We start from the raw sequence: 27,866 nt of genomic DNA, 5'->3' as shown, positions 1-27,866 counted from the left end.
TGTTCCCCTTGCACCTTTCCCCTACCAAGAGCCACTGATCTTGTTACTGTCTCCATAGTTTTGCCTCTTCCAGAATGGTATATAGTTGGAATCATACAGTATGTAGTTATTGAAGATTGGCTTCTTTCACTTAGTAATATGCATTTGAGATTCCTCCATGTCTTTTCATGGCTTGATAGCTCATTTATTTTTAATCCTGAATAATATTCCATCGTCAGGATGTACCACAGCTTTTTTATCCGTTCATCTACCAACAGACATCTTGGTTGCTTCCAGGTTTTGCAGTTATGAATAAACATAAACATACTGCTGTAAACTCCATGTGTGGTTTTTGTATAGACCTAAGTATTCAGCTCCTTTCAGTAAACACCAAAGAGTGCAGTTGCTAGATCATATGGTAAGAGTATGATTAGTTTTGCAAGATATCAGCAAATTGTCTTCCAAAGTGGCCGCACCATTTTGCATTCCCACCAGCAATGTATGAGGATTATTGTTGCTCACATCCTTGTCAGCATTTGGTGTTGACAGTTTTGGCCGTCCTAGTAGATGTGTAGTGGTATCTCATTGATGTTTTAATTTGCATTTTTCTGATGACAACTGATGTGGAACATCTTTTCATATGCTTATTTGCCATCTGTATGTCTTCTTTGGTGGGGTGTCTGTTAAGGACTTTGGCCCATTTTTTTAATCAGGTTTATTTTCTTATTGTTGAGTTTCAGGGGTTCTTTGTGTATTTAACAGTCCTTTATCAGATGTGTCTATTGTAAATATTTTCTCCCAGTCTGTGGTTTGTCTTCTAATTCTTTTGATACTATCTTTTGCAGAACAGAAGTTCTCAATTTTTTAAAAGATTTATTTATTTATTTGGGGGGGTAGAGAGAAACTTTTTTTTAGATTTTTAAAAAATGCTTTATTGTTATGTTAATCATCATATATTACATCATTAGTTTTTGATGTAGTGTTCCATGATTCATTGTGTATAACACCCAGTGCTCCATGCAGAACATGCCCTCTTTAATACCCATCACTAGGCCAACCCATCCACCCACCCCCCCTCCCCTCTAGAAGCCTCAGTTTGTTTTTGAGAGTCCATCATCTCTTATGGTTCATCTCCCCCTCCGATTCCCCCCCTTCATTCTTCCCCTCCTGCTATCTTCTGCTTCTTTTTTTTAAAAATATATTGTATTATTTGTTTCAGAGGTACAGATCTGTGATTCAACAGTCTTGCACAATTCACAGCACTCACCATAGCACATACCCTCCCCAATGTCTATCACCCAGCCACCCCATCCCTCCCAACCCCCACCACTCCAGCAACCCTCAGTTTGTTTCCTGAGATTAAGAATTCTTCATATCGGGACGCCTGGGTGGCTCAGTTATTAAGCGTCTGCCTTCGGCTCAGGTCGTGATCCCAGGGTCCTGGGATAGAGTCCCACATCAGGCTCCTTGCTCAGTGAGGAGCCTGCTTCTCCCTCTCCCTCTACTGCTCCCCCTGCTTGTGCTCTCTCTCCCTCTCTGACAAATAAATAATTAAAAATCTTTAAAAAAAATTCTTCATATCTGTGAGGTCATATGATACATGTCTTGATCTGACTGACTTATTTTGCTCAGCTTAACACCCTCCAGTTCCATCCACGTCGTTGCAAATGGCAAGAGCTCATTCCTTTTGATGGCTGCATAATATTCCATTGTGTGTGTGTGTGTGTGTGTGTGTGTGTGTGTGTGTGTGTGTGTGTGTGTGTGTGTATACACAAAATCTCCTTTATCCATTCATCTGTCGATGGACATCTTGGCTCTTTCCACAGTTTGGCTATTGTGGACATTGCTGCTATAAACATCGGGGTGCACATACCCCTTCGGATCCCTACATTTGTATCTTTGGGGTAAATACCCAGTAGTGCAATTGCTGGATCGTATGGGAGCTCTATTTTCAACTTTTTGAGGAACCTCCATACTGTTTTCCAGAGTGGCTGCACCAGCTTGCATTCCCACCAACAGTGTAGGAGGGTTCCCATTTCTCCGCATCCCTGCCAACATCTGTCGTTTCCTGACTTGTTAATTTTAGCCACTCTGACTGGTGTGAGGTGGTATCTCATTGAGGTTTTGATTTGGATTTTCCTGATGCCGAGCGATGTTGAGCACTTTTTCATGGGTTTGTTGGCCATTTGAATGTCTTTGGAAAAATGTCTGTTCATGTCTTCTGCCCATTTCTTGATTGGATCATTTGTTCTTTGGGTGTTGAGTTTGATAAGTGCTTTATAGATTTTGGATACTAGCCCTTTATCTGTTATGTCATTTGCAAATATCTTCTCCCATTCTGTTGGTTGTCTTTTGGTTTTGTGGACTGTTTCTTTTGCTGTGCAAAAGCTTTTTATCTTGATGAAGTCCCAATAGTTCATTTTTGCCCTTGCTTCCCTTGCCTTTGGCGATGTTTCTAGGAAGAAGTTGCTGCAGCTGAGGTTGAAGAGGTTGCTGCCTGTATTCTCCTTTAGGATTTTGGTAGACTCCTGTCTCACATTTAGGTCTTTCAACCATTTTGAGTCTATTTTCGTGTGTGGTGTAAGGAAATGGTCCAGTTTCATTCTGCTGCATGTGGCTGTCCAATTTTCCCAACACCATTTGTTGAGACTTTTCCCATTGGACATTCTTTCCTGCTTTGTCAAAGATTAGTTGACCATAGAGTTGAGGGTCCATTTCTGGGCTCTCTATTCTGTTCCATTGATCTATGTGTCTGTTTTTGTGCCAGTACCATACTGTCTTGATGATGACAGCTTTGTAATAGAGCTGGAAGTCCGGAATTGTGATGCCGCCAGCTTTGCTTTTTTTTTTTCAACATTCCTCTGGCGATTCGGGGTCTTTTCTGGTTCCATACAAATTTTAGGATGATTTGTTCTATTTCTTTGAAAAAAGTGGATGGTATTTTGATGGGGATTGCATTGAATGTGTAGATTGCTCTAGGTAGCATTGACATCTTCACAATGTTCTTCCAGTCCATGAGCATGGAACGTTTTTCCATTTCTTTATGTCTTCCTCAATTTCTTTCATGAGTATTTTATAGTTTTCTGAGTACAGATCCTTTGCCTCTTTGGTTAGATTTATTCCTAGGTATCTTATGGTTTTGGGTGCAATTGTAAATGGGATCGACTCCTTCATTTCTCTCTCTTCTGTCTTGTTGGTGGTGTATAGGAATGCCACTGATTTCGGCGCATTGATTTTATATCCTGCCACTTTACTGAATTCCTGTATGAGTTCTAGCAGTTTTGGGGTGGAGTCGTTTGGGTTTTCCACATAAAGTATCATATCATCTGCAAAGAGTGAGAGTTTGACTTCTTCTTTGCTGATTTGGATGCCTTTGATTTCTTTTTGTTGTCTGATTGCTGTGGCTAGGACTTCTAATACTATGTTGAATAGCAGTGGTGATAGTGGACATCCCTGCCGCGTTCCTGACCTTAGGGGGAAAGCTCTCAGTTTTTCCCCATTGAGAATGATATTCGCTGTGGGTTTTTCATAGATGGCTTTTATGATATTGAGGTATGTACCCTCTATCCCTATACTCTGAAGAGTTTTGATCAAGAAAGGATGCTGTACTTTGTCAAATGCTTTTTCTGCATCTATTGAGAGGATCATATGATTCTTGTTCTTTCTTTTGTTAATGTATTATATCACATTGATTGATTTGTGGATGTTGAACCAACCTTGCAGCCCAGGGATAAATCCCACTTGGTCGTGGTGAATAATCCTTTTAATGTACTGTTGGATCCTACTGGCTAGTATTTTGGTGAGAATTTTTGCATCCATGTTCATCAAGGATATTGGTCTGTAATTCTCCTTTTTGATGGGGTCTTTGTCTGGTTTGGGGATCAAGGTAATGGTGGCCTCATAAAACGAGTTTGGAAGTTTTCCTTCCATTTCTATTTTTTGGAACAGTTTCAGGAGAATAGGTGTTAATTCTTCTTTAAATGTTTGGTAGAATTCCCCTGGGAAGCCATCTGGTCCTGGGCTTTTGTTTGTTGGGAGATTTTTGATGACTGCTTCAATTTCCTTAGTGGGTATAGGTCTGTTCAGGTTTTCTATTTCTTCCTGGTTCACTTTTGGTAGTTGATACATCTCTAGGAATGTGTCCATTTCTTCCAGATTATCTAATTTGCTGGCATAGAGTTGCTCATAATATGTTCTTATAATTGTTTGTATTTCTTTGGTGTTGGTTGTGGTCTCTCCTCTTTCATTCATGATTTTGTTGATTTGGGTCATTTCTCTTTTCTTTTTGATAAGTCTGGCCAGGGGTTTATCAATCTTGTTAATTTTTTCAAAGAACCAGCTCCTACTTTCATTGATCTGTTCTACTGTTCTTTTGGTTTCTAGTTCATTGATTTCTGCTCTGATATTTATTATTTCTCTTCTTCCGCTGGGTTTAGGTTTTATTTGCTCTTCTTTCTCCAACTCCTTTAGGTGTAGGGTTAGGTTCTGTATTTGAGACCTTTCTTGTTTCTTGAGAAAGGCTTGTATTGCTATATACTTTCCTCTTAGGACTGCCTTTGCTGTATCCCAAAGATTTTGAACAGTTGTGTTTTCATTTTCATTGGTTTCCATGAATTTTTTTAATTCTTCTTTAATTTCCCGGTTGACCCATTCATTCTTTAGTAGGATGCTCTTTAGCCTCCATGTATTTGAGTTCTTTCCGACTTTCCTCTTGTGATTGAGTTCTAGTTTCAAAGCATTGTGGTCTGAAAGTATGCAGGGAATGATCCCAATCTTTTGGTACCGGTTGAGACCTGATTTGTGACCTAGGATGTGATCAATTCTGGAGGATGTTCCATGGGCACTAGAGAAGAATGTGTATTCTGTTGCTTTGGGATGGAATGTTCTGAATATATCTGTGAAGTCCATTTGGTCCAGTGTGTCATTTAAAGTCTTTATTTCCTTGTTGATCTTTTGCTTAGATGATCTGTCCATTTCAGTGAGGGGGGTGTTAAAGTCCCCCACTATTATTTTATTGTTGTCGATGTGTTTCTTTGCTTTTGTTATTAATTGTCTTATATAATTGGCTGCTCTCATGTTGGGGGCATAGATATTTACAATTGTTAGATCTTCTTGGTGGATAGACCCTTTAAGTAGGATATAGTGTCCTTCCTCATCTCTTATTACAGTCTTTGTTTTAAAATCTAGTTTGTCTGATATAAGGATTGCCACCCCAGCTTTCTTTTGGTGTCCATTAGCATGGTAAATGGTTTTCCACCCCCTCACTTTCAATCTGGGGGTGTCTTTGGGACTAAAATGAGTCTCTTGCAGACAGCATATCGATGGGTCTTGTTTTTTAATCCAGTCTGATAGCCTGTGTCTTTTGATTGGGGCATTTAGCCCATTTACATTCAGAGTAACTGTTGAAAGATATGAATTTAGTGCTACTGTATTGCCTGTAAGGAGACTGTTACTGTATATTGTCTGTGTTCCTTTCTGGTCTATGTTGCTTTTAGGCTCTTTCTTTGCTTAGAGGACCCCTTTCAATATTGTAGGGCTGGTTTCGTGTTTGCAAATTCCTTTAGTTTTTGTTTGTCCTGGAAGCTGTTTATCTCTCCTTCTATTTTCAGTGACAGCCTAGCTGGAGATAGTATTCTTGGCTGCATATTTTTCTCGTTTAGTGCTCTGAATATATCATGCCAGTCCTTTCTGGCCTGCCAGGTCTCTGTGGATAGGTCTGTTGCCAGTGTAATGTTTCTACCATTGTAGGTTACATATGTCTTCTCCCAAGCTGCTTTCAGGATTTTTTCTTTGTCTCTGAGACTCATAAGTCTTACTATTAGATGTCGGGGTGTTGACCTGTTTTTATTGATTTTGGGAGGGGTTCTCTGTGCCTCCTGGATTTGGATGCCTGTTTCCTTCCCAAATTAGGGAAGTTCTCCGCTATAATTTGCTCCAATTATACCTTCTGCCCCTCTCTCTCTTTTTTCTAATTCTGGGATCCCAATTATTCCAATGTTGTTTCGTCTTATAGTATTGCTCATCTCTCGAATTCGAGGGGCAGAGAGAAACTTAAGCAGACTCTGCGCAGAGCTGGTCACCAGGTTTGATCTTAAAACCCTGAGATCATAACCTGAGCTGAAGCCAAGAGTTGGGTGCTCAATTGACTGCACCACCCAGGTGCCCCCAGACGTTCTCAGTCTTAATGAAGTCTACTTTGTCAGTTTTTTCTTTCACAAATTGTGTCTTTGGTTTGTATCTAAGAAGGCATCACCACACCCAAGTTCAACCAGGTTTTCTTCTATGTTATCTTAGGAGTTTCGTAGTTTTGTATTTTACATTTAGGTCTACAATAGTTAATTTTTGAGTTAATTTTTGTTAAAGGTGTAAAGTCTGTGTTTAGTTTCACTTTTTGCATGTGATTGTCCAATTTTCTAGCACCATTTGTTGAAGAAACTCTTTGCTTCATTTTATTGCCTTCATTTGTTTGTCAAAGATTAGTTGGCTGTATTTATGAGGGTCTGAAATAGGCTCTTTATTCGGTTTTATTGATCTATTTGTCTGTTCTTTTGCCACTACCACACTGTTTTGATTACTGTAGCTTTATAGAAAGTCTTGAAGTCCGGTATCACCAGTCCTCCAAAGTGGTTCTTTTCTTTCAAATTGTGTTGGCTAATCTCAGTCTTTTGCCTTCCATATAAACTTGAGAATCAGTTTGTTGACATCCATAAAATAACTTGCTGAGATTTGGATTGGGATTGCATTGAATCTATAGATTAAGTTGAGAAGAATGGACATCTTGATAATTTTAGTTTCCCTATCTATGAACATGAAATATCTCTCCATTTATTTAGTTCTTTTTTTAATTTTGTTCATCAGAGTTTTATAGTTTTCCTCATAAAGGTCTTTAATATATTTTGTTGGATTTATACCTAGGTATTTCATTTTGGGGGGGTGCTAATGTAAGTGATACTCTGTTTTTAATTTAAAATTCCACTTGCTCATAGATAGTATATAGAAAAGCAGTTGACTTTTATATATTAATCTTGTATCCTTCAACCTTACTTTAATCTATTTGTTCAAGGAGGGTTTTTTGATTCTTAACAGTTTCCTATGTAAATGATCATGTCATCTGCAAAGGTACTTTTGTTTTCCTTTCTAATCTGTATACCTTTGGTATCCTTTTCTTGTCTTGTTGCATTCTTCCAGTATGATATTGACGAGTGGTGAGAGGGACATCCTTGCTTTATACCTGATCTTAATGGGAGAGCTTCAGGTTTCTCACCATTAAGTATGATGTTAGCTATAGGTTTTTTGCAGATAGCCTTTATCAAGTTGAGAAGATTCCCTTCTATTTCTAGTTTACTGAGAGTTTTTATCATGAAAGTTGGATTTTGTCAAGTGCTTTTTTTGATAGGATCTGTGATTTTTCTTTTTTAGTCTTCTGATGTGATGGATTATGTTAATTAATTTTTGAGTGTTGAACTAGCTTTGCATACCTAGGATAAATTCCACTTGGTCATGGTTTAAATTCTTTTTGTATTTTTTTAGATTTGATTTGTTAATATTTTGTTGAGGATTTTTGCATCTTTTTTTTTTTTAAGATTTTATTTATTTGACAGAGACACAGCCAGAGAGGGAACACAAGCAGGGGGAGTGGGAGAGGGAGAAGCAGGCTTCCTGCAGCCTGATGCAGGGCTCAATCCCAGGACCCTGGGATCATGACCTGAGCCGAAGGCAGACACCTGACAACTGAGCCACCCAGGCACCTGAGGATTTTTGCATCTTATGTTCATGAGAGATACTGGTGTGTGGTTTTCTTTTCTTCTAATGTCTTTGTCTGGTTTTGGTATTAGGATAATGTTGGCTTCATAGAATGAGCTAGGAAGTATTTCCTCTGCTTCTGTCTTTTGAAGGAGATTGTAGAGAATTAGTATAGTTTTTTCTTTTTTTTTTTAAGAGTTTTTTTTTTTTTTTGAAGTAATCTCTACCCCAATGAGATCACTACCCTGAGATCAAGAGTCATATACTCCACCAACTGAGCCAGCAGGTGCCCTGGTTCAATTTTTTTCTTAAATGTTTGGTAGTATTTACCAATAAACCCTCTGAGACTTGGTGCTTTTTGTTTTGGTAGGTTATTAATTATTGATTCTTGAATAGATATAGGCATTCATTCCTTTTTAATACTGAGTTGTAGTCCATTGTGTGAATATCTCTGTGCAGCTGTTCTAATATAAACTGGCTCTTGTTCTTCCTGGTGAAAAGGCAGTGACCATTCATATTATTGTTTTCCTCTGTGTATTATGTCATTTTTTCCTATGGCTTCTTTAAGATTTTCTATCTTTAGTTTTCATCAGTGTGACTTTGATCAGCCCAGATGTGATTTTCTTCATATTTTTCCTGTTTAGGGTTTTCTGCGTTCTTAATCTGTAAAGTTATGTCTTTCATCAAATTGTGTGAAATTTTCTGACATAATTTGTATATGTTTTTTCTGTCCCATTTCCTCCCTTCTTTCTGGGACTCTGCTTTCACATGTGTTAGTCCCTTTGTTATTGTCCTATAGCTCATGGAGGCTCTGTTCATTTCTTTACTATCTTTTTCACACTGTTCCTCATATTGGGTAACTTCTATTGATGTATCTTCAAGTTCACTTATTCTCTCTTGTATCATTTCCATTCTCTTAAGCCCATGCAATGAATTTTGTAATTCCGGTATTGTATTTTTCAGTTCTGTCATTTCAGTTTATTTCTCTTTTATAGTTTGTTTCTCTGCTGAAAATTCTTATTTGTGCCCTCCTTGAGAACATATTTTTTATGTCCTTTTGCATAGTTAAAGTAGATGCTTTGAAATCCTTACCTGCTGATTCCAGCATCTTGGTGACCTTGAAGTTCTTGTTCATTGAGTTTCTTTTTTTGTTGACCAGGATACGGAATCAGGATTATCCTAAGAAACAAGCATGAAAGGTACATACTATCTATTTACATGAAGTTCCAGGATAGATAAACCTTTAGTGAGAGAAAGCAGATCAATGATTGTCAGTGGCTCAGGGTAGAGGGAAGAGATTGATTGCCATATAATAAATATTCAGGCTTTGCAAACCATAAGTTTTTGTTGCAACTACTCAACTTGGTTGTTGTAGCAATGAAAGCAGCCATGAACAATATGTAAGTAAAATGAGCATGACTGTGTTCCCCAGAAAATTTTACTTATAAAAATAGGTGGCAGCCTAAATTTGACTCACAGACCATAGTTCGCCAACCCCTGCTCTTGACTGTGGATCATGTTTCCTGTTTCTTTGTATATTGGTAATTTATGGTTGAATACTGACTATTATGAATATTGTAGAGACTTTGGTTGGATTTTGTTCTATTTCTCCAAAAAGTCTTGGTTTTGAAAAAAAAAATTATCATATTGGGCTTAAACATCATACCCTTATTTGATGGCCAGCAGCTGTGGTCTCTGTTAAGTTTGTTTAGCTATAACTGGATTCCTTAGAATCTCTTCTGTGCATGTGTGGTTCAGGATCATCCAGATATTTGGGCAGGTTTGTATTCAGAATGTGGGGCTCTTCATCTGTAACTCTTTTCTTTTTAGGGTTTCCTACTCATTTTCCAGTTGTTATGGTAGTTCGCAGTTTTGTCCTTTAGTTTTCAAGCATGTAAGCCTGCAAGGTTTCTATCTGTTTTAGCCATCAGCACAGTTGGCTAGGGTTTGCCCTTAGGCAAATAACTGTAAAAAAGAGGAAACAACAGTGATATTAACTTCTTCCAGTCGTCAGATCATCTCCAGTTTATGCCTGGTTCTTGTTTGCTGTTTAATGCCTTCAGATAGGTGCTTTTTTATATTTTGTTTAGAATGTATAGTTTTTGACCTGTGAGGTGTTGGTCTGTTAGGAGCAACTCTGTTCTTACTAGAAGTGGAACCTCTCCAGATTTAATCTGTAGGATAATTCTGCCCATGTTAGGTTAGATGGGCTAAAGTATAGATCAACTGGTGTCAGGAAGCCAGTTTCAGCCAGACAAAAGGAGGGCCTGATTTAATTGGCAAAGGAACGGAAAGGGGGATATTCTGAGGTAGATTGATAAGATTTGTTGCCTCTTACAGAGAGAGGAGGTGAGGGCGCCTGGGTGGCTCAGATGGTTAAGCGTCTGCCTTCGGCTCAGGTCATGATCCCAGAGTCCTGGGATCGAGTCCCGCATCGGGCTCCCTGCTTGGTGAGCCTGCTTCTCCCTCTGCCTCTCTCTCGCTCTCTCTCTCTGTGTCTCTCATGAATAAATAAATAAAATCTTTAAAAAAAAAAAAAAAGAGAGAGGAGGTGTAATGACAACAAGATGTCTGAGATACAGAAATGGTGACTATAGGAAGGGGAACAGGGGGCAGTGGCTTGGGGGTGGGGGTTGCAGATTCTTTTCTTTTTTACTGCAATTTATGGAGGTTATATGATAAAATTCATGGAGGTTATATGATTAAATTCACCCATTTTATTTATTTGTTTGTTTATTTTAAATTCACCCATTTTAAATGATGTATACAGTCATGGAATCCCTACCAGAATCATGATATACAATATTTCCACTACCCCAAAATTTCCTTCATGATTCTTTGGAGTCCATTGCCTCCCCTCCCCTGAGCCACTGGCAACCACCGATCTACTTTCTCTCACTATAATTTTGCCTTTTCTAGGACTTCATGTAAATAGAATCATACAATATACATAGCCTTTTGGTCTGTTTCTTGTTTAGGATAAAGCTTTTGTGATTCATCCATGTTGTTGCATGTATCAACAATTTATTCCTTTTTATTGCTGAGTAGTATTCCATTATAAAATTATACCAAATTTGTTTATGTATTAACTAGTTGATGGACAATTGGGTTGTTTCCTTTTTTTTTTATTTTTAAACTATGATAAATAAAGCTGCTCAGGTGTTTCTGTGGACATGTTTTCTCTTGGGTAAATGCTTAGGAGTAGAATTGCTGGGCCATATATTTGCTTAACTTTATATGGAACTGCCAAACCATTTTCCAAGGTTGCTTTACTATTTTGCATTCCCACCAGCAGGTGTATAAGCATTCCAGTTACTCCATATCATCACCAGTACTTGGCATTATGAGTCTTTTTAGTTTTAGGCATTTTAAGAAGTGTTTAATAATATCTCATTGTGGTTTTAGTTTGCATTTCCCTAATGACTATTGATGTTGCGCATCTTTTCGTGTCCTTATCTGTCATTTTTCGTTCTTTTTTTGTTGAAGTATTCATTCAGATATTTACCCATTTACAAAAAGCATGTCGTTTTCTTATTGAGTGTTCTTGATACAAGTTCTTTGATCAGATTTGCATTTTGCAGGTGTTTTCTCCCCGTTTGTGACTTGCCTTTGCGTTTTGTATTGGTGCCTTTTAAAATGCAGAGTTTTAAGTTTTGGTGAAGTCTAGTTTTCCTGTTTACCAGTTTTTTCTTTTGTGGCTCATGGATTTTGTGTCCCAAGAACTCTTTGCCCAACCCAGACAAAAATCAATTTAATTAGAAGAATGACATTGTTTACCTTTTTGTAAGTCTCTTTAGTGGAAGAACCTGAATTTTCTTATCTACTTCTACGTGTAATCCATTGCAGTATGTTGTTTGATTCAAGTATGTGAAGAAAATCTGGTCATAACACAGATTAGGTAGTTGAAAAAGTGAGGAGTTTTTAAAAAAGATTTTTTAAAATTAAAGTTTTTATTTATTTGAGAGTGAGAGAGATTGCACTGAAGCGGGGGAGGGGGAAGGGCTGAGGGAGAGGGAGAAGCAGACTCCGCTGAGCATGGAGCACGATGTGGGGCTTGAACCCAGGACCCCAGGATCATGACCTGAACTGAAGTCAGACAGACGCTTAGCTGACAGAGCCACCCAGGTACCCCGTAATAGCCTTTTTTAGATAATTGTGGATATTCTTTTTTTACAGTACCCCAAAATTGGACTGGTGATAGTTTCTTAAAGGTTAGTTGAGTCCATTGGCTTAAGTTACACTTTAAATGGATCTTTTCATTGTGTTCTATCAGGGAAGATAAACTTTTCCTTCTGCCCTATTGGGTTTAACGTCTGAGGCCTGCAATTAAACTGACAAAAGGGAGATTAACAGGAAAGCAGTTTCCCTGTACAACTTGTATGAATGTGGGAAAGTTCAGTGATGAGTAACTCAGAAGGGTGGTTGGAATTTGGGGCTTATCTGCCATCTTAATAGGTGGAAGGGAGCAAGGAGAAAGGCATTTATGGGAAAACAAATGACTTCTTAGGAGGGTGGGGAGAAAGGGCACTTTACGGGGGGGGGGGGGCTTTTTGGAAAGATAAACGGCTTTTCAGGAGAACAAACAGATTAAAAGTTTGTGATAATATTTGTCTATACAGGTATGAGTGGTTTTTCTCTCTCTTTCAGAACCATAAAACTCCCCTGGAGAAGGGATTTAGGGTAGTTGTTATTCACATTCTCTCTCCTGGGAGTAGATCTGCTCCGAAGAGGAATTTGTGACATCCTTATTTCCCAGAAGTTGCTGCTTTTTAGGCAGATAAGGGAAGCTGTCAGAAGGCTTTTTTCTGCATCTGTTGAACCTCAGATATCTTCAGCTTAAAATCATCTTTATGCCAACTCTGCGGTTCCAAGTGGGTTCCACAGTGGGTTTGGTGACACAATGCATTGATAATTTGGAAAATACTGGTTTAGAGTTACTCAGACCTAAGTGTTGACATGTTTTATTATATAGCATTTAAGGAATCTCATTTGTTTATGTCACTGTTGATCTCATCAGAATAGTTTTTAAGTAGTGGGGATCCTTCAAGCTCCCAGTGGCTGGTATAGATTTTCCAAAATTCTAATTTTTGCTTGAAAGCTCAAAATTGGTTTTTGGTGATAAATACTGTCAGTTGTTTTCTTTGCAATAGCAAGAGTATTTCATTCATTTTCAAGGACCTAACTGCTAAATACTCAAGTTCAAATTACCGTAGTTTGTCTCTCAATTGTTCTTTTAACTAAAAATGGTGTTTCATGAAAAAAAGAGGCTAGTTCAACTCACAACTCAAATGGTCTCACAAGTGCTTTTCCATGAGACAACCGTATACCTGGGCATGTAGCATTGTATCAAACAATATTTAAAAAATGTGTAGTTAGAGGTCGGGATTTCATAAAATTATTATTTTGTATGGCTTCATCATGACATCCTTAAGTAAAGCTTAAACCACGACAATAAAAGGTCATTCAGCTTAGATTATGGGAGCATCACTTGTGTTTGTTGCCAGGAATTCACAGACAGTATTATCTCTGATGCTTAGTTGGTGCTAGTACTAGATGAATAAAATCAAAATAGCAAGTCTAATTGCAGTTGTAGATTTGTCTGTTTGTGAAGCAAAATTACAGTTCTGCAGATGAGATCTTAACTCTCTCACTTCAAGTTCCTAGCAAAATCTTTAATTTGATGAGTTACTGTGTCGTTAAAAAGTGACATTGCTGTGATTTATTTTACTGACTTTTTGTCCGGCAGGCATGTAGCAATGTCAGCTGGACAAGTTTGTGCTTCTCCGGTTAATGCAGTACAGTAATTTCCCCGGGTAAGGTGCTTCAGTGGCTTCTTCATTTGTGGTTTGAAAGGCTTTGATGATTTTTATGAATTTTAAAGACCTCATCACATCTGCATTTAAAATAGTTCCTTTTTCTTTAAATTCTGAATGATCGCAAAATATCACTATAACTTAACTGGCACAATATAATTAGAAAATGTTCTGTGGCTTAAGATACAGTAAAGTAAATTATGAACATCTTTAAAGTCAAGGGAAAGCTGGCTTTTGTCATACTTTGGTTTCTTATTTATAATTTTGCCCAATTTCTTTGGAGTAGATTCTTCCCATGAGTCAGAAAACTGTAGGCCCCTGCATCTTTTTTAGGATCTTTTAGATGTATACATTGCAGCTATGGGTTGAGAAAGTGAGTCTTCTAATCTCCCTTTTTTGATCCAGTGATTCATTTTTCAATGTACGAGGAAAATACAAATAAATTTTCTTGTATTTTAGGAAAAAAAATGTTAAATTCTAAAGTAATACGTTTTATTTTTTTTAAGATTGATTGATTGATTGATTGAAGAGAGACAGAGTGAGCATGAGTGGGGGGAGCAGCAGAAGGAGAGGGAGAAGCAGACTCACTGCTGAGCAGGGAGCCCAACATGGGGCTCGATCCCACGACCCTGAGATCATGACCCAAGGCAGATGCTTAATCGACTGAGCCACCCAGGCACCCTTAAAGTAATACATTTTAGATTTAACTTAAAAATGGAGAAAATTTTCGGGCGCCTGGATGGCTCAGTTGGTTAAACGACTGCCTTCGGCTCAGGTCATGATCCTGGGGTCCTGGGATCAAGTCCTGCGTTGGGCTCCCTGCTCAGTGGGGAGCCTGCTTCTCCCTCTCCCACTCCCCCTGCTTGTGTTCCATCTCTCGCTGTCTCTCTTTCTGTCAAATAAATAAATAAAATCTTTAAAAAAAAAATAGAGAAAATTTTCAAAAATTAAAAAGAATTATTACAAAAACAAATTAACGGAAAGTACTTGTTTCTGCCCAGATGCCTGGAGAACTTAAAAATTACAGTGATTATTTATTAGACAATAATGAGATTATAGAGATTATAGCAAGTATAACTGAAGACAGCTAGTAAAAGCACAACAGAGGTTCTGAGAAGGAAAAAAAAAATTGAGAGCTTAAATTATGCCCTAAACCTACTACTTTAGAACATGCTAGAAAACATGAGAATACAGAAGCATATATTCCATTAGCCATCAGTGACGATACCATCATGTGTTATGGTAGCCTCAGGAAAATCCATTGTAAATTCATAAGAGGATGGGAGTGACAGAGGCAAGTAACTTTAGTGTCATTTGAAATTAGTTTTTGCTTCATAGACGAGGGCCTCTAAGGGTTTTGGGGACTGTGGACTGTGTTTTGTAAACTGCTGTTCCAGATGACTCCTTCCATACTTAGGGCTCCACTGCTGTCTTTATGGTTGTGACACTCGTCTGTATCCCCAGCCCAGACTACATCACTGAGCCTTAGACTCGTGTGTCCACTGCCTGCAACTTTCTGGACCTCCCTCAGCTGAATGCTCTCTTACTCTTTGGCCTTTGCCCATGCTGTCTGTTCTGCCCAGAGTTTCCTTGTTCCCTTCGTTTACTTGGCAAACTATTAGACTGTGAGTTTCTTGGGGCAGGACCTGGGCATCTTTATATCCCTAGGTTTTAGCACAGGGCCTAGCACACTATGCTGCTCAGTAGATGTTGTTGAATTAAATTGAATCATGGAAGAATTCCAGCCTCATAAACAATAAATTTGCAAATCCACCCTGGGGTAAAGTTTTCTGCTTATGTCTGATCTCATGCATTCTATATTAGTTTGTATCACTGTTAGTTTTGGAGTAAAGGATTTTATAACCTCTACCCCTATATATTAACTTATTCAACAGTTTTTGTTTTGTTTCCTTTTGCCTTGCCTAGAGTATAATATATTCTGAAAGGAGGGTATTTGGGCTGAGGATGCAAACATCTTAATTTTTAGCTTTGTCTCTGACCGTGGAGAGTGTTTTCACAAGAAGCTTATCAGCTTCTGTCCATTAAAATCATCTGAATTCCACCACGCCTTGTGGAAAATTCATATACATAAATTTAGTTTCTCTGAAAGAAGATGTTCTACCGTCCAAATGAGAGAACTAACATTTACTAAGTTCTTCCTATATGCCAGAGAGTATTCTGTGTGTTTTACATACATTAACTCATTTAATATGCATAACAGCTCTTTGAAAGGTAGACTCTTTTGTTATCCCCATTTTATATCAGGAAAATCAAGCACAGAAAGGTTAAGTAACTTGCCAGAGGTCATGTAGATAGTGATGAGGGCTGGATTTTAACTCAGAGCTTAGTTTGGCTCCAGAGGCCATGCTCTTAACTACTGTGAGTAGCTTCCTCTTAAATCTAGAAACATTACTTTTATTGTTAACCTGTGTCAGTACACATGTACAGATGCTTATTATTAGTTATATTTGTCAATTAGTTGTATTAGTTATAATTGTCAGGTTGAAAATAACCTAATACCCAAATAGATAATAGTATATATGTACAATGGATGGTTATTTAAAAATCAAATTTTTGAAGAATACTTAGTGCTATGGAAAAATATGGTTGAAAAAGTAAGAGAAAGATCAATTTCTGTTTGAAAGTACACATAATGGATTTATATGTGCTATATACATTCATCAATATGCAAATATTTATTTTAAAAGACTGGAAAGAAGTATAATAGTGATTCTTTGTATTACAATTGTGAGAAGTTAAATTTAAAAAATACTTTAAAAATAACATTTGTTGAGAGTGATGGGGGGTGGGAGGGATGGGGTGGCTGGGTGATAGACATTGGGGAGGGTATGTGCTATGGTGAGCGCTGTGAATTGTGCAGGACTGTTGAATCACAGATCTGTACTTCTGAAACAAATAATGCAATATATGTTAAGAAAAAAAAAAGAAGAAGAAGACAGCAGGAGGGGAAGAATGAAGGAGTAAGTCGGAGGGGGAGACGAACCATGAGAGACGATGGACTCTGAAAAACAAACAGGGTTCTGGAGGGGAGGCGGTGGGGGGATGGGTTAGCCTGGTGATGGGTATTAAAGAGGGCACATTCTGCATGGAGCACTGGGTGTTATGCACAAACAATGAATCATGGAACGCTACATCAAAAACTAATGATGTAATGTATGGTGATTAACATAACAATAAAAATTTAAAAAATAACATTTGTTGAATACTTCCTACATTAATAGGTCCCATATTAAAATCTTCATGGGTGTTTTCTCAGTAATTCTCCTATCAGTCCCATGATGTAGGTAGTACTCATTTTTCAGATGAAGAATCCATTCAGAAGATGAAGAACGATTAAATAACTTGTCTAGGGTCATATAGCCAATAAGTTGGAACCTCTATGCGAGACTCTTTCTGTTTTGTATTTCCTAAACTTTTTATAATTTATATTATTTATGTGATCAAAAACAAATTTTAAAAAGTCTGCAAAAATTGGGAACTACAAGTCAGACTTAACACAGTCTGCTAGGATTTACTTATTTGAACCATTGATTCCCTAAACCAGCTATGCAAAATAACAGAAATCTGGGACTTGGAAGAAATTAGACCAGGCATTTAAAAAGTTTAAATAGACTCACTGGTTTCTCTTCTACCAAGAATTTTTTTTGACCATCTACCATGGGGAGCTGATTATTTTTCTAGCGTGGGTTGCAGGTCTGATGCATATGTTATAGGCTAGTTAACATATGGTAAAGCTGAGCATTTTTGCTTGTTTAAGAATTCTTTAATTATTTTTGTTGTGGTTGCTAGTAGTTCCTTTTGTGTTGTTGGATCCCAGGGTAGATGTGGCCAGTGCCCAAAGGAGAAGATTAATGTCTGTGAATATGTGGAATGATCCCATGGACATGGTAGAAGGATTTTTCTTGTAGAAATATATATCTATAGTTGACAAATGTATTTAATGAAAGTTAGAGATACTCAGTGACCATCTATAATCTTCAAGAATAACATCAATCACAGAAGGCAGCTGTCATGTTTTTCTACAATTATCTCATTGTCAAGGAGTGACTAGTAAGCTAAATGGATCACTGATTGACCCCACAGCATATTTCACATGTTCTTATGGTAAGAGAATTCTGACTCCTCATGTGGTTTTTAACTTGAGGAATATGTTTCATAGCGGGAGAACAGTTACCTATAAACCTTTGTCTAAAGAATTATTAGAGAATTCTTTTTATTATTATTATTATTACTGTTATGTTAATCACCATACATTACATCATTAGTTTTTGATGTAGTGTTCCATGATTCATTGTTTGCGTGTAACACCCAGTGTTCCATGCAGAACGTGCCCTCCTTAATACCTGTCACTCTTTTGGCAGGTTAGTTTGGGAAGGATAACACATAGCGATTAAGGAAGAAAATGCCCATCTGGTCATTTCTTTTTTTTTTTTTAATTTTTTAAAGATCTTATTTATTTATTTGAGAGAGAGAATGAGATAGAGAGAGAGCATGAGATGGGGGAGGGTCTGAGGGAGAAGCAGACTCCCTGCTGAGCAGGGAGTCCGATGCGGGACTCGATCCCGGGACTCCAGGATCATGACCTGAGCCGAAGGCAGTCGCTTAACCAACTGAGCCACTCAGGCGCCCTGGTCATTTCTATTATATGAATAAACCTTGTCAGTAGAAGGGCAGACTCATGGTAGTGAATCAGTGAATGAACGTGTGTGTGTTACTTTATCTATGAAAGAGAGAGGAGGGATACATGAGCGCCTCAAACACAGACTTAAGTGGATCGCTCCCTTTCATATATGTAAGGCTACTACTGAAAAACAGAAGAGGACTGAAGTTGTTTATTTTACTGAAGAAAAGTGGGAACCATTTTTCTTAAGATACAACTCTTCCCAACCTTTTCTTCTTCTTTTTGACTTCTTAAAATACAGTGAAAACATTACAACATTTTCATATTCTTTCCACTGATCTGGATGATCCTTTGCTTCCAGCCATAAAACTTGACTGCAATCCAGTGCCATGTAACGAGCTCCTCTTGCTGGCTCTGTTCTTTAGTCCTGAGTAGGGTGCTTGACTGTCCCATATTCTGCAAGACCCCTGGGAACAGACACACCAATCGGTTGGTCACCCTGACCCTGGTCACCCTGACCCTGAGTATGTTACATTGTAGGGATGGGGCTGGGAGGGTGGCGTGAGAAGGGAGGATGCTGATGGAAAGGTGAATTCCTGAGGTGTGAAGAGACAGTTTTTTCTTCTGAAGAATGTTTACTATGGCTAAGAAAATAGGAAAATCAGTAAGCCAGTGTCTGTGTGCTGAGGAATGAATCAGAGCTTGCTGCATTAGACCTGAGTATTAAACGGATCTCTGTGTTTGGTCCTGCATTCTTCATACCTATAGTAGAAGACAAATGGGGTTATGAGAGGATACCATAATGATTCTGAGCCTTCCCTAAACATGGAACAGTCTGCTGTCAGTGGGTTTTGGTCCTAAGTACACTCTTTCCTGCTCTGGGAAACCTTATCTTAGCAAGGGGAGATGTGAACATTTTTACCTTTTTTTTTTTTTTTTAAGATTTTATTTATTTGAGAGAGCGAGTGAGCGAGCACAAGCAGGGAGAGCTGTAGAGGGAGAGGGAGAAGCAGACTCCCTGCTGAGCAGGGAGCCCAACACGGGGCTCGATCCTGGGACCCCAGGACCATGACCTGAGCCGAAGGCAGACCCTCAACCAACTGAGCCATCCAGGCATCCCATATATTAACTTTCAAATATAAGGCCTTTTTGCAGTTACAGAATACTTTAAACATTCTTTGTCTAGATCTATATTAATAGTTAGAGTAAAACTTCCTATAACATATCTGCTAAATCAATTTCAGGTTTTCCTTTTGCCTTGATGTCCCTTAGCGATCTTGTCTTTCTCCCCTTACTCTTGTTCTTGGTTTCTGACCTTACAGAGAAGTGTGGGAAATGGAACTGGATAGACTCAAGAATCAGGATGGTGAAATAAATCGGAACATTATGGAAGAGACAGAACGGGCCTGGAAGGCAGAGGTGAGAAGAGCTCTGTGTGGAAAGCCTTGATTTGGGGCTTCCAGATAGTAATTAATCTCTTTGGGTATAGTGTTATACCACTAAGCCATACAACTATTGTACTATATAGCCATAAGCATTTGTTTTAACTAGCTGGGGGGAAGCTTCGTATATGTACAATTAATAAAGAGACTGTGTGTGTGTGTGTGTGTGTGTGTGTGTGTGTGTGTGTGGTTTCCTTAGATCTTATCACTAGAGAGTCGGAAAGAGTTGCTGGTATTGAAACTAGAAGAAGCAGAAAAAGAGGCAGAACTGCACCTTACTTACCTCAAGTAAGTACCCTCCCATCCCAGAGTTTTAATGGTCCTGCAGTTTGGTGTTTTCTTGGTGATTTTTTTTTTTTTTTTTTTTTTTTTGGTTTGGTTTGGTTAGTTTTTTGAAACCCAGGGCCCACTAGTCTGGCATTTACTCTGTCTTCTCAGGAATTTCAGGGCCACCTCTGTCTGCACAGTTGCCATTGTTCAGTCATTTCTCTTCCCATAGTTTATAGTTTTGTATTTTTGATTGTATTGGTTCCAGCTGGATAAACAATATCTCTTCTGGTGTCAAAGCATAACAAATATCTTTGGAGATTTGTTTCTCATAGAGTCATTTCTTCTCTTTCTGCCATGGAATCTGGAGGACCCCTGTGACATTTCCAGGCAGACAAAAGCCCTCTTTCTGTGGTTGGTCCTCTTTCTCTAATAATTGGCTTAAAAGATGCCAGAGTGAGAGTGAAGCACACAAACCCTGGCCTCCTCCTATACCTGTCTGACCTTTTCTCACCAGGACCCCTGACCAGCCACTGTCCTGCTATCTCAGAGAGTCAGGAGCTGGCCTTGCTCTAATTCTCTGAATTCCTGTTGGTTTCTTGAAAGGTCAACCCCCCCAACACTAGAGACAGTTCGTTCCAAACAGGAGTGGGAGACAAGGCTGAATGGAGTTCGGATGATGAAAAAGAATGTTCGGGTAAGTGTTGTACTGTGTGATCTTTGAGTCAGGGTTCAGGCTGTGCTTAAACCTGTGGTGACCGGAGGGACCTTGTACATCATCACTGAGGGCCTGCTCCACCCCTGCCTTTGCTCTCCTGATACTGGGTGGTGCTCTCTTTCTCAAGAGGCTTACTCAGCTCAGCAGAGAGGATAATCTGCTCTTTTCTCTCTTTTCTAGGACCAGTTTAACAGTCATATCCAGTTGGTGAGGAACGGAGCCAAGCTAAGCAGCCTTCCTCAAATCCCTACTCCCACTTTGCCTCCACCCCCATCAGAGGTGAGAGGACTGGCATGGGGGAGTTTACCTTTCTGTGCTGGTGGCACAGCCAGAGTCTTCTGCTTGTTCCTTTTATGAAGAGATTGGTTTTACTCCTGGTATTATTTATTATAACATTATTATTGGCCATTATTATTATTGATCTTATTTGGCATAAGAATTGCTCACTGATTTCCGCTCCAGATTCGTAAACTTTCATTTTCTTCCTTTCTCTCTTGTCCTCCACCTCTCTTGCTCTGCAGACAGACTTCATGCTTCAGGTGTTTCAGCCAAATCCCTCTCTGCCTCCTCGGATGCCCTTCTCCATTGGGCAGGTCACAGTGCCCATGGTTATGCCCAGCGCAGATCCCCGCTCCTTGTCTTTCCCAATCCTAAACCCTGCCCTTTCCCAGCCCAGCCAGCCTTCCCCGCCCCTTCCTGGCTCCCATGGGAGAAACAGCCCTGGCTTGGGTTCCCTCGTTGGCCCCCACGGTCCACACATGCCCCCTGCTGCCTCCATCCCGCCTCCCCCAGGCTTGGGCGGTGTTAAGGCTTCTGCTGAAACTCCCCGGCCCCAACCAGTAGACAAACTGGAGAAGATCCTGGAGAAGCTACTGACTCGCTTCCCACAATGCAATAAGTAAGTATCTTTCAGGACTAATTTAAAAGCTTTAAAAAAAAAAAAAGTGTCAGAGAAATATCTGTGGGTCAAAATAGGGGAAGTTTCCTGGAGATTTTTAACAAGGACAGCATAGAATCTCTCTCTCTCAACATGTGGCTGCTTAGGGCCCAGATGACCAACATTCTTCAGCAAATCAAGACCGCACGGACCACCATGGCAGGCCTGACCATGGAGGAACTGATGCAGTTGGTAGCGGCCCGCCTGGCCGAACACGAGCGGGTGGCAGCCAGTACCCAGGTGAGAGCTCAGACCTGCTCAGCTGTTGGGGAGGAGGCAGGTTTCAGAGGCACTGGGGGCGGCACACAGCACTGCAGCCAGGGGTCTCTAGCCTGCTTTCTTCCTTTGCTGCACTGGGAAAGAAGTGATTTCTTTTTGTTATCTGCTCTGTCGCTCAGACTCTTTCCCCTTACTCTGACAATGTTTCTGCCCACAGCCACTCGGTCGGATCCGGGCCTTGTTCCCTGCTCCGCTGACCCAAATCAGTACCCCAATGTTCTTGCCTTCTGCCCAAGTTTCGTATCCTGGAAGGTCTTCACACGTAAGGCTCTTTTTCTTTGAAAACTGGGTTGTGGAGAAGCTGGGGGGTGAGGAGGGAACAGGTTTACAGATGCAGTGCGGTGGGGGGGACAAAAAAAACACCCTCTCATCAGCTGGGTTGTTGGCGGCCCCAGCTGAGAAAATGCAGGTACTTCCGGCAAGAATCTGTATTTGAACTTTTCTTTCTTTTGGTGTAAAAACCTTTTGCGACATGGAAATAGGAGATGGCATCATGGGCACAAGAGGCGAGGAGACCCAGAGGTTCCTTACTCTTTGGCCTTCCCTTCTGTGTCCTGCAGGCGCCAGCCACCTGTAAGCTGTGTCTCATGTGCCAGAAGCTTGTCCAGCCCAGTGAGCTGCATCCAATGGCATGCACCCATGTGCTGCACAAGGAGGTGGGTGCTAACAACCTTCCTTTCCACTCTTTGTTTTCTGAGTTTTTCTCGAACGTGTTGCTGTGTTGATGCTCATCATTAATATCTCAACATGAGGTTTTCAGTAAGCTGTGGCTTCAACAATCAACAGATTTCAGAATGCTGGCAGCTAGGATCTCCTAGCTTCCTTTTACCCCATTCTCTTTAGGGGACTGGATAAGCAGTGCATCCTAGAGCACTGATAGGTCACTTTCTTGGAACACTGACAATAAGACATACATATCTAACCATTGTTTCGAATATAGCATTGTCAGGAGACTTTGCTGAGACAAGAAGAACGGAATAGGGAACCTGAATATGAGATTAGTAAATCCATTAACAGAATAGCTTGGAGGTCTGCCTGTTAGGGATTATCTTCACAAACTGACAGGTTATTCCTATCTTGGATTATGTTACCAGACAGAGTTAAGTCTCTCAGCAGCAGGGATGATTCCTTCTTTACTATTTTGTTTTGTTCATTTTCATTTTTCAAAAGGTAGAAACTGGATTTACGTCTAAATTCTTAGGAAAAAGCCTGAATAAGATTTGAGGGTGGTGGGTATTTGGAGTTGGGAGTGCATCTCAGCCTAAGTAGATCATGAGAAGGGGAAGGCCACCCCAGATATCCAACACAGAGCAGCTTCACACCATTCTTAGCTGATTGTTAATGTTCGCTCTAAAAAGAACAGGTTTCCCTGCTCTAAAGATTCTTTTGGGGGTAAGAGCCAATGAAATAGCCCATCTGGTCCCCATGGTAAGAGCCCTTCTGACTTAGTATGCGTTCCTCAGACCAGTGAATCTCAGTGGCACACTCTCCCCTCCTTCCCTCCATCTTTCCAGATAAACCTGAGATATGTCTTTCTTCCTTTCCAGTGTATCAAATTCTGGGCCCAGACCAACACAAATGACACTTGTCCCTTTTGTCCAACTCTTAAATGACGGACCTGACTGGGGAGGAAGAAGAGGAGAAACTGATGTGAACAGGAAGCGCGGGTTCAAGATTTCTAAAACTCTATATTTATACAGTGACCTATACTCATGCCATGTACATTTTTATTATATAGGTAATGTGTGTATAGAAAGTCTGTATCCAAATGTTCGTAAATGAAAGTATGTATATTATGCAGAAATGGTCTCTCCCCCTCACCTTGCAATTCCTTCAGGGGATGCAGATTGTAGGTAAGATGATGTTTAGTTTGCCCTTGAAATTCATGATATCCTTGCCTGGGGCTGTTTTCAAGTACAATATAAAAACCATCTAGGAAGCTGCTGTTACCCTAAGGCCATCCTGCTTTGATTTGGCTCAGCCTCTAGTTCATTTTCTTAAGGCTCATGTATGCAGATTTGAACCCTGGTGCTCACCTGCTGTCCAACCAGATGCCTTGCTTACTGAAAGCCTACGGAAGTCTCAGTGTTGTTCTAGCCACTCGACTCCAAATGGATAAAATGAGACTGATTGAGGAAAAAAAAATGTAACCCTAATAGTTTGAATTTTCATTGAATATTTTACTGTGTTAACGCTCATTATTTGCACATAGACATTAGGTTTACAGAATAGTCTGTTTTACATCAGCAAAATTCACAGTCCAAGAATACCAACATAATTGGGTCCCATTTCTCCCATGCCCCCCGAAAGCTTCTGTCCATCTGACTTCCTGGATAGTCCTCTGTTTAGAAACTAGCACAGCCCACAGATCTTTCCTGGGCCAAGCCATCCCTTGCTACCACTGACTTGGCTTCCGATCAAGCTCTGACAGACCAACCTTGTGAAGGCCTCACCTCTTCCCCTTCACTTCTGGTCTCCTGGTCAGTTAGTCCCCCTCCCCACTGAAGGTTAAGGCAGTTGGTTCACAACCAAGTTGTTTGGTGACCTTGGGTGAGCTCTAGGCAGGCACTGGTGTGAGGAGATGTCTGTGCAAAATTACTTGCAGAATGATGTTGGGATGCCGGATTTTAATTTTTGAAGCAAGAAAATTATGGGGGACATGTTTCCTATCCTCGGAGAAATGGAGGCCAAAGTGACATGAAGGGGGGTTGGAGTTTAAGTTTAGAAGTCATTTGTTCTGTATAGGTAGCTGTCTAGAACGAGATCACTTTCCCACCTCTGCTTATTGAGCACTTCTGGTGTTTAGGATTACACCTGTGAAAGCTGTGAATCTATGAGAGCTTTGACTCTTTTCCTATCCTTTTATCTTTACTCCTACAGGAAATGGCTTCAGCTTCCTTTTCTTTTGGATTAAACAAGGAAAAACTAAGTGTTAGTTAAAAAAAAAAAAACAAAACACTAGCTCCAGGGAAAGGACATTGTATTACCAACAGCTGAATTGTTCCCGTTCTGGGACCTGGAAATGCTTCCTGGCACTGGCAGCATTATCCAGGTAGCAAAGACTTTCCCTTTCAGACCAAGTTACATTCCCTGCTCTCTGCTTTTGATCTTTTCCTTCTTTGTCCTTCATCTTTGCCTATCAGCCTCTTAGACGTAGTCCTTCCCTTCTTTTGCCTCACTTGTTCAGCCTGTTGACTAGCATCATTTTCAGGAGCTGGACTTCCCAGGACCTCCTTGACATCTTGTAGGGTGATTGAAATGGCCTGAGTTCTCCCCTCTGTAGAGGTCAGGTGACTCACTTTCTTTGGTTAATGAAATATTAATGTCTCCAGTTTGGTAGCTATCATGAACGGAAATGTGGCAAAATGGAAGACCAGTTCCTTTGTTCTTTTCATTTGGGGGATTCATTTCTTTTCTCTTGCAGTCAGAAGATTTTCTCTCTCATCAACTTTGCAGTAGCCTTTAGGCCACTAGCAATATTTTTCAGTATTACCTAAAAATCTAGAAATTAGGAATGGATATAAAGACTATTCTCTTTTCCACAGATCTTTGAAGCCAAAGGAACATAGAAGAAAGGAAGAAGTGGGAGGGGGGCTTATCTGCTTCCTAGTAAAAGCCCCTTGAAAGCCAACTATAGTAGGAAGACAAATGTTTGGGGGAGCTGTGTGCGAGAGTTGGGGCCTCTGTGTTGCTCTTTTCTCTGTCTTGTTCGGGATCAATCAGAAAGCAACATTTAAGTTTTGGCCACCCTTGTTCTCCCTTCTCCCTCTGTCTCCTGGCCTGCGGGGGTAGAAGCCATGCAGACTGGCGGGAAAGGCCTCTAATGCAGTGAGTAGAGATGGGACAGTCACTTTTCAGGAGTTGACTCTAAAAATAGAGATAGATAATACATATTTTTACAAGCAAGAAGCTGTTGTCAAGTTTTTTTTTTTTTTTTTTTTTTACACTTAGAGTTAATAGTTTCAGGGTAGACAGGAAGTAACTGTAAAAAGAAAAATAAGTACAAGTTTTTTTAAAAAAATATGACAGTGGGACTTAACTAATGAAGGGGTTGAGTATTATGCCCTGGAAAGAGCTGGGGAAAAGCCAGTTTTCCCCAACATGGACAGAAATTATAAAGCAGAATGTGGTGTTTTCATTACATGGTAGCAATTCTGGAAGTTTATTTACACAGTAAGTTCCGAGCTGGAAACGGACACTCTCCAGTCTTCCTGACAGTCTTTGTGGTTAGGGGTGTTCCCAGTCGGCCAAAGCAGCACCAAGTGCAAGGGGAATGAAGAGAACCCAGATAAAGAACTGTGATTCAATATTCTTGTTTTATTGGTTTATGGCTTGTGGGCAGCTGGCCGAGGCCAGGGTCTTCAGAGGCCCTCCTTGCATTTCCCTTTCCCTCATCAGGTAATTCCACACTCGGCAGGTCCTATCCCTGGAAGCAATGTGTTGACAAGCTAGCGACAGGACCCGGTGGGTATACGCGGAGAATCACATCTTCCACTAACAGTGGTATCAGAGTTGACTGTGTTAGAACTGATCGGAAGGACATGAACTTGGTCCCCACTACCTAGCCCAAGAACCAGCCTGGGTACCCAAGTACTATTCGGAGTGAGGAGAAGGATGGCATCCCCTGAGGGGCTCTGGTGGTGAAGAGAGTACGGAAGCCCTGAGGCCGGCAGCCTTTCTCTAGCAGCCTTGTTCTCGAAGGCAATGATGCTAGAGCCAGAAAGCCCTGCGTTTCTGACACTGGGTGTAATACTAGTGCCCCTGTGGGGTGCCTTAGCCAAGTTAATGGAGGAGACATCAGAGAGGGTGAGAAGGCGATAACGCTCTGTATCGTGTGGAGATCTTACTACTACTTAACTGCTGAACAGGAAGAAATCCAGGCAGAGGCACCAGGGCATCAACCCTGTACCTGTCGAGTGAATCTTGATGATTCTGCTTTCAAGGGTTAAGAAAGAGAGGTCTCCTGTCTATCCCTCTTAGCACCTCAGCTGCAGAGCTCCAGAGGAATAGGGGTTTGGGGGTGGGGGTGAACACGTAAGCAGGAAGACAGAGCCGGGCCCTGCTCTATTTGCTGTGTTCCAGTTGCTTCTCATAGGGCACCTGGGGCTGGGGGTGGGGGGTGGGAAGTGTCAGTGTTAACCTATCGTGTGTGGAGTAAAGGGTTCAGGTAGAGACAAGTGGAATCATTCAGGTAGAAATTCATTTGTTAGATGGAACTTCTTAGTGGGCACTTTTCATTTAAGAGAGTTAAAAAGAGCTTTTTGGCTAGGTAAGCCCTTCTTCCCAACTCACTTTCGGTCAGGCTACAACCACAGAAAAGAAAACATCGGGCAGCAACACCCATCTTACGAGATGGGCTTCTATCTTGGAGATGCAGTCTGAAACTGGGACCGGCGAGTGGCCATGGTTCTGCCTTTTCTAGCTCTGATCCCAGCCGTTCCCTGTCTTTGCGCTCCCTCTCCTCTCCTCCTCCAGCCGCCCCCTCTGTACAAATATTCAGTCTCATTTTTGTTTAATTCACGAGGCAATCTCTGTACCAATGTTAGGCTTGTTTCTATAGTCCCTGTCACTAAAGCAAATCTCAAACCGTGCATCCGTTCCTACTGGCTTTGGTCAGCAGGGAAGCGACGTTGGCCCTTTGCCAATGGTACGGCAGAGACACGCTCACGGGGTTGACTTGGCTGTGATACCACTACTTCTGGAACTAAGAAGAGAAGACTACTTCATACTTCGGGTTGGAGAAGCCAGAGGGACGGTGGGCAAAGGTTCAAGGCTGAAGAATTTCCCGCCTCAGGCTTGAGGTGACCAAGAATATTCCCGCCACCAGAGTGCTTCTTTCTTCCCTCTCCCATTTCCTACAGGTGCCATTCCTGTAACACACCGTGCCTGCTCTTCCTTCTTTTCGGTCAAGGCAGAGGCATCTGGTGGGTAGGTGAGGGTCTTCAGGTGCTCTGGCCACCGGTGCCATCAGTGCGTCCTGCTCGTGCCCAAAGTGAGCCAGCAGGTGCGGCCCAGGAGAATCCCTGTCTCCTGCCCCGGGGCCGCC

General features: G+C 40.7%; 1 protein-coding gene across 3 annotated transcripts in view; it reads left to right on the top strand.

Moving 5' to 3' along the window:
- The window catches only part of RNF214 (ring finger protein 214), a 47,755-nt gene extending 23,755 nt beyond the window's left edge, over positions 1-24,000 (top strand). For all 3 annotated transcript variants that reach the window (XM_028105760.2, XM_028105759.2, XM_028105758.2), the window contains exons 7-15: positions 19,500-19,596; positions 19,819-19,907; positions 20,493-20,583; positions 20,785-20,883; positions 21,126-21,502; positions 21,649-21,781; positions 21,978-22,082; positions 22,381-22,476; positions 23,368-24,000. In XM_028105760.2, coding sequence (XP_027961561.1) covers positions 19,500-19,596; positions 19,819-19,907; positions 20,493-20,583; positions 20,785-20,883; positions 21,126-21,502; positions 21,649-21,781; positions 21,978-22,082; positions 22,381-22,476; positions 23,368-23,433 — 1,153 coding nt within the window. In that variant the 3' untranslated portion in view covers positions 23,434-24,000. The remainder of the gene's footprint in view (positions 1-19,499; positions 19,597-19,818; positions 19,908-20,492; positions 20,584-20,784; positions 20,884-21,125; positions 21,503-21,648; positions 21,782-21,977; positions 22,083-22,380; positions 22,477-23,367) is intronic.
- The last annotated feature ends 3,866 nt before the right edge of the window (positions 24,001-27,866 follow it).

The sequence above is a fragment of the Eumetopias jubatus genome, unplaced genomic scaffold (assembly GCF_037043125.1).
Source record: "Eumetopias jubatus isolate StellerSeaLion01/CBP00866 unplaced genomic scaffold, mEumJub1_p1.0 scaffold_13, whole genome shotgun sequence".
Taxonomy (NCBI): domain Eukaryota; kingdom Metazoa; phylum Chordata; class Mammalia; order Carnivora; family Otariidae; genus Eumetopias; species Eumetopias jubatus.
Note: the sequence above shows the minus strand (reverse complement) of the source record. Positions and strands in the feature narration are given on the sequence as shown.